At 39.4% G+C, this 6925-nt stretch overlaps 1 protein-coding gene across 1 annotated transcript in view; it reads right to left on the reverse strand.

Annotated features, from left to right (window-relative positions):
- The window catches only part of LOC140562532 (uncharacterized protein C14orf132), a 28773-nt gene extending 23082 nt beyond the window's left edge, over positions 1-5691 (reverse strand). The window contains exon 1 of the mRNA XM_072688269.1: positions 5313-5691. Within this exon, the coding sequence (XP_072544370.1) occupies positions 5313-5339 (27 nt within the window). The 5' untranslated portion in view covers positions 5340-5691. The remainder of the gene's footprint in view (positions 1-5312) is intronic.
- Positions 5692-6925: the final 1234 nt, after the last annotated feature.

Below are 6925 nucleotides of genomic sequence, written 5' to 3' on the forward strand. Positions count from 1 at the left end.
ACACACACATACACACACACACACACACACACACACACACACACACACACACACTGCTGCCTGTAGAAAGAAACATCTAAATAGGTCTTTGGCTTGACAGCCTCCTGCCCCAGTGCTAAAGCTGAGCCTTATTTCAATACACTATATGGACAAAAGTATTGGGACACTGGCTTATTTATTGTTTCTTCTTAAATCAAGGGTATTAAATGCCTGGCATTAGGCATAGTGCCAACAGATTCACGTTTATCTGCTCCAGAGAGTCCTGTTCTATCCTATTTTATTGGCAATACTTTTCTACAGGGATTAGACAAGCTCTGTGTGTGAATTCGCACATCTTTGTCAGCAATGGGTGCTACTTAAAATTGCTGAATGCATTTCATTCAAATATTATGATATTATTAGAGTTTATTATTAGAGTATTATCGAGTTTCATTCTGGATATTAATGCTATTAGAACTTTGTTCTGGATATTAATGTTATTAGAGCTTCATTCTGGATATTAATGTTATTAGAGATTCATTCTGGATATTAATGATATTAGAACTTTGTTCTGGATAATAATGTTATTAGAGCTTCATTCTGGATATTAATGTTATTAGAGCTTCATTCTAGATGTTAATGGTATTAGAGCTTCATTCTAGATGTTAATGCTATTACAATTTCAATGTGGATATTACAATGATCAGAAATTATTATCTGGATATTTGTGTTATTAGAACTTCATTCAGGGTATTAATTTAATGGATATTAATGATATTAATTAAAACTCAACAATCTAGGAATCATCTACCAGTTCACCATTCTGATTATTTCTAAAAAAAGATGTGTATTTCTTTTACATTATTATACAGTATTAAGATTTTAGAATCATGTTATTTATTCATGTTACTTATAGTTTGCAACTAGACTGTTAAATTATTGATAACACTGATTCCAGATTCCAAATGCTTTTGTACATTTGCATATATAAACATTCATATGGAGTTAAAAGCAAAGCTGCCCCAGAGAACACAGTGTTTTAATATCAACATGTTATTGACAATAAATCCCAAACATACATACACTAAATGAGCAGTCTTTAGCCTATAAGACTCTGTATACGGTGCAGAACTATATGCTTTTACTCATTACTGAGGCTGCAAATTGCTGTTACAATCTAATCATCCAATCCGATTCACTGTGGATCTTGCATATAGATTGCATTATTCTCAGGGTCTGAAGCCTAATGATAATTGATCAACATCTCAACCCATTCCATATGCTTATGGATTTTTGACCATCATGCTACATCTGGTTTAATTGCTGTAATAATGTTACTCCATTACAAATGACACCATAGTTTCAGAAAATGACACTTACTCCTGTAGTTAGTTTACAACCGAAATATGGAGAAAAATGTGTTTAAAATTAAGAACATCAAAGAAAACCATGTGTCTCAAACTTGTTTCCTGATCTATGAGTTTTCTTTTGCCTTCCCAGTGAGATCAGTCCCATCTTGACAGCGGTCCAAAAAATGCGGGTACATTTAACAAGCAGTATTCTCTATATCGCTGCTGCCTTTTTGTCCAGGAATTAGCTTTTAGGCTCACAGAAACTGAAGTAATTCAATTTTGCAGTGACTCATGTGCCACACTGGGAGAGCAGCTTCTTTCACTTTCCAGTGAGTTCACTCACATGGGTTTTACAGCTCAGCTTCAGTGGTCACTTAAATTGATCACAGGCAGTTTCCACTGGAGATTTGGGAAACATGACCCTTTTTAAAATCTTTTTTTTTTTTTTTGGTTTTGCTTCCCATTCTTTCAAAGTGATATAATGTGTGTGTGTGTGTGTGTGTGTGTGTGTGTGTGTGTGTAAAGATGTACATAGTGCAAAGCCCACTCTCACTGACCAGATGCTGTAATGATGACTGACTGATAAACATCCCTTATTTTCACCATTGATATATGAAGCACTAGGTTACGTCTCCATGGTTGCACTAAATCCACAGTCCTTTCCATAGTTATGCTATGGCCATTTCCATGGAGATTTCCACTTCACTACAATATATGTATGTATTAAACATTACACTGCTTATATTATGCTTATATTTCTTTCCATAGTTAAGCTACACCTATTTTCATGGTTACACTACATCCTTTTCTATGGTAACAATAATGGTCTAGACTTCTGTAATATAATAATATGTGCTGTAAGTCACTCTGAAGAAGAGCATCATGCATTCCTTGATTATGCTACATCCATTTGCATGGATAGATTAACTAGACTAGGCCCAGTTCCAAGGTTGGATTTTACCCATTTACATTTACATTTACATTTACGGCATTTAGCAGACGCTCTTATCCAGAGCGACTTACAAAGTGCTTTGCTATTTACCCAAGAAAAGCCTTAGCTAGTTAGAATAGACTAATAATACAAAAGATACCTCCAAGCTTAGACATTACTAAACACTACAATAAGGCGACCATAGAACTATTCGTCCAAGTACTCTCTGAAGAGGTGGGTCTTCAGTCTGCGTTTGAAGACAGCGAGCGACTCGGCCGTTCGGACACCCAGGGGCAGCTCGTTCCACCACTTTGGTGCCAGGACAGAAAAAAGTCTGGACGCTTGTCTTCCGCGGATTTTGAGGGTTGGCGGGTCGAGCCGAGCCGTACTTGAAGCTCGAAGGGCTCTTGGTGCGGATCGGCTTTTGACCATTGCCATCAGATACGGAGAGGCTGGTCCGTTCTTGGCTTTGTAGGCCAGCGTCAGGGTTTTAAATCTGATGCGGGCAGCTACTGGAAGCCAGTGGAGAGAACGCAGCAGTGGAGTGACATGGCTAAATTTTGGGACATTGAAGACGACCCGTGCCGCTGCATTCTGGATGAGTTGCAGGGGCCTGATGGTGCGCAGAGGGAGACCAGCTAGAAGAGAGTTGCAGTAGTCAAGTCTGGAAGTGACGAGAGACTGAACAAGCACCTGGGTGGCCTCTCTAGAGAGGAAGGGTCGAATTCTCCGGATGTTGTACAGATGAAATCTGCAGGACCGAGTTACGTTTGCAACATGACTTGAGAACGATAACTGATCATCCATCACTACACCAAGGCTTCGGGCTTCAGTAGAGGGAGTGACCAGTGAGTTCTCGAAGGTGATGGCAAGATCGTTTCTTGGTCCAGCAGTTCCCGGGATGTACAGCAGCTCCGTCTTGCTGGGGTTGAGTTTGAGGTGGTGAGCCGCCATCCAAGACGAGACGTCGGCGACAGACAGACGTCTGTGACCATTTCCATGGTCACAGTACATTAATTTCTGTGGCTGCACACCACCCATTTTAATGATTTGACCCATTATTGCTGAATATAAGTTCATAATAGTACATATTTTACCACCTGATGTTGTGATAGATCTTAATCAACTTAAGGTTTCATTAACATTACACATTTTAAACTTCTGTTTGCTATCGGTGGCCTGTATGCCATATTGACCTGAGCTCATATTGATCTGAGCTCATTTTGTGAGTAAAAAAGAGAATATTGTTTTGATTACTTTGACTATTACAAATATCTTAATGAAACATCTTGCATCATTTATTACAGACTACATGGTGTCAAAGTTTAACAAGAGTACTTGTTTTGAAACCACTGGACATGCATGTGAGAGTTTGAAAGAGGAGCAGTGAGAGAAGTTAAAGAGATATATCTTACCTAATTTATTGTCTTTTACTTTGTTCTAACTGTGGAATACCCGGGGTCTACCTCTGGGTAACCTGTGGTCTAACTGTGGTCCAGCTGCAGCACTGTTATTTGTTATAGAGTAACATTATTAGAGCAATTAAACCAGATGTAGTTGGGTGGGTAAAAATCTATAAGCATATGGCATGGACTGAGATGTTAATCAATATTCAGTGCGCTCTTGACCCTGTGAATAATGGTAGTATAATAATAAGTAATGCATATGCAGGATTTAGAGACAGAATCTTCCTGTATGATTCAATCATAACAACATAATGTAGCATCAGTAATGAGTCCTGCCCTGTATAGAGAGACTTAGAGGCTATTGATTGTCCTGCTGTGTTCAGAGCTTACTCATAGGTTGTTGTAAAGTTATAAGGTTATATTTGATTAGCCACACCCACCAGATCTCTTGCCATGGAAGTGTGACTTTTCATGAAATGAGCCTTAAGTGGTTATTCTGTCAGCAAAATCAAAGAAGGTCCTTCTTTTAGCAGACATCTTTCACTTCCACTTGGTTTTACAACTTGGGGAATGTTACCTAATGCATGGTCCAGCCAAAAAAGAGCCTAAAAGTGTGTTTAATACATTCATGTCCAGCAGCTTAGTACCAAACTCAAATGCAATGGTTCTGTTCCTAGAACCTCAACAAGGCCACTTTATTTCTTTATTCGTCTAACTGGATGCATATCGTCTACTGAGTCACTGTACTTTTGCACATCACGTGCACTGTTTTTCATACATTTAGTGTAGGAGTGCTTTCTTCTTCATTTCTTTATTTATATATTTATTTACTGTATTAGTATGTGTATGTGCACCTGTATCAATGTCAGTACCTGTTCCTATAGTGTACAATGCGGTGTTAAATTTCCTTTGGGATCAATAAAGTATCTATCTATCAATCTATATATATATATATATATATATATATATATATATATATATATATATATATATATGACGTGTCCTGGTTGAAAGATTATTCATATACAACCGAAACAACTTATATATGTATGCTGTATAATAATGCTGTATAATAATGTAATGTAATGATGTAAAATATGCTGTAAAATAATTGATGCCCACAAAGCAGCACAGCTCATTTTGTAACGTGATTAAGTTAAGAGGATGGGTGAAGGTGGAGGCGACATGAAGTTTGCATGCAATTTTAATATTTTACGCAATAATTTCTTCCGATTTTTTTGGTCATAATTGTGTCCAATGTGGCCAAAAGTCTGACTGTAGTATTTGAAAGGTTAAACTCACTGTTAATTCAGACATGGTTTCAGGTTTGTTCTCAGAGCGCATAAACGCAGTCTGCTCGCGCTCAGTGTGGACAGTCTCCAACAGCGGCAGATCCGCTCAGCTCAGCACAGCGCCTCCATCCATATCAACTTAAAGCACGGCATCAGCGGGGTGTAACACGCCACAGGTGTGTGTGTGTGTGTGTGTGTGTGTGTGTGTGTGATCTTGTTTCTATCAATGACGGCTGAGTTCACAATTCACGATCCTGAAGTTCGCAAAGCATCCCCGCAGGACTGAGAACCAAACAGAGCTCGAACAAAACAAGGGGGTGAAGATGAAGCGCGTTCCCGCGCGGAGTCCTACCTGCGCGGCCATGAATGACAGATCCATGGCGCTGTGCTGTGAGCGCGCGGAGGACGAGAGACGCCGAGAGAAGAAGAGAGATCGCTTCAGCTCAGAGGAACCAGAGCAACCTGCGGAGTCCAGCCGTCCATCCACAACTCATAGCGGACACAGTCCCGGTCAGCCCGCTGGACACCACACTGCCATCACCACAGAGCCAGACTGAGAGAGAGAGAGAGAGAGAGAGAGAGAGAGAGAGAGAGAGAGAGAGCGAGACTGAAAGAGAGAGGAGGGAGGAAGAGAGAGGAAGTAATAAAGACAGGGGAGGTTTAGAGAGAGCGAGAGCGCGCGCGCGCGTGCGAGAGAGAGAGAGAGAGAGAGAGAGAGAGAGAGAGAGAGAGAGAGAGTCACTTCTCTGGACACAAGGGAATTGGTCTGCCTCATGTGACCCATCCCTGCAGTGAACACACACACTAGTGAACAGTGAGCACACGTGCCCAGAACGGTGGGCAGCCCTAGCTGCAGCGCCCAGGGAGCTCGACCGGCGAGCTTCTGCCCGCAAGGCTGCTTCACTAACCACATAGTGGTTTGGTTCTTTTGGATGTCACGGCTCTAGACAGAAGCACTGTATAGACTAAACACTAACACTTATTTCAATGGTGCAACAAAATGGGATCTATACAGGACTTAAAGTCATTTATTTTTTCTAATGTTATACAAGATTCAAAGCAATCAGAAGGTTCTTTAAGTCATTGTGGTTAAAGTTTAATTGTAATTTATGTATAAATAAATATGAGAGCATAGATATTATCTTATTTGTTCACACTGAGAATGTGTTTTTACAAAACTATTATTATTATTATTATTATTATTATTATTATTGTTATTGTTGTTATTATTATTATTATTATTATATAACTAAAAATACAACAAAAATACAAGGAAGAGACAGAGACAGAGATGGCGACAGGAACCAGGAGTTGTCATGGTTCTTTGCTGGGTTAAAGATGGTGAAAACATCATTGTAAATGATTCTTTAAAGAACCGTAGTTCTGTATGTCATCAAAAAGGGTGCCACCATTTATAACCTGAATGTGTGATAATGAAAAAGGGTTCCTTGAAAACATAAAGCCTTTTTGATGCTACATGATACCATTTTAAATGTTTCTCCATTAAACCATAGGTTTTCTATCACAGAGAGGAACCACTAAACCAGGCAAAGAACTATTCAAATGGAGTTATTGTGCCTCAATACAGAACAACTGCATTTCTACCTTTGAAGAACCTATTGCTTTATAAGGACCCTTGAAGAACCACATCATCATGCAGTGTGTCAGGATACTCTTCATTTTCTCATAGCTGCTTCCACTCACAATAATATCATGTATATAGTGGTATACTTATATATGTAGTCTTTCTTATCTCTTGTGTTTGCTGAAGCAATTATTTCGCCATCTTACTATTTCTCATGTAAACCTCTCGGCTTCAGAGTGTTGAGTTCATATCATGTTGGCTTGCAATATTCAAGGTCGTTATTCACTGTGGCTGCATTATGAATCCAGTCGGCTGACTGTGTTAACTGCAGAAGTCTTCGTGATTAATGCCATCTAATAAAAGTGGTCCATTTTTAATGT

The sequence above is a fragment of the Salminus brasiliensis genome, chromosome 1 (assembly GCF_030463535.1).
Source record: "Salminus brasiliensis chromosome 1, fSalBra1.hap2, whole genome shotgun sequence".
In the NCBI taxonomy this organism is placed as follows: domain Eukaryota; kingdom Metazoa; phylum Chordata; class Actinopteri; order Characiformes; family Bryconidae; genus Salminus; species Salminus brasiliensis.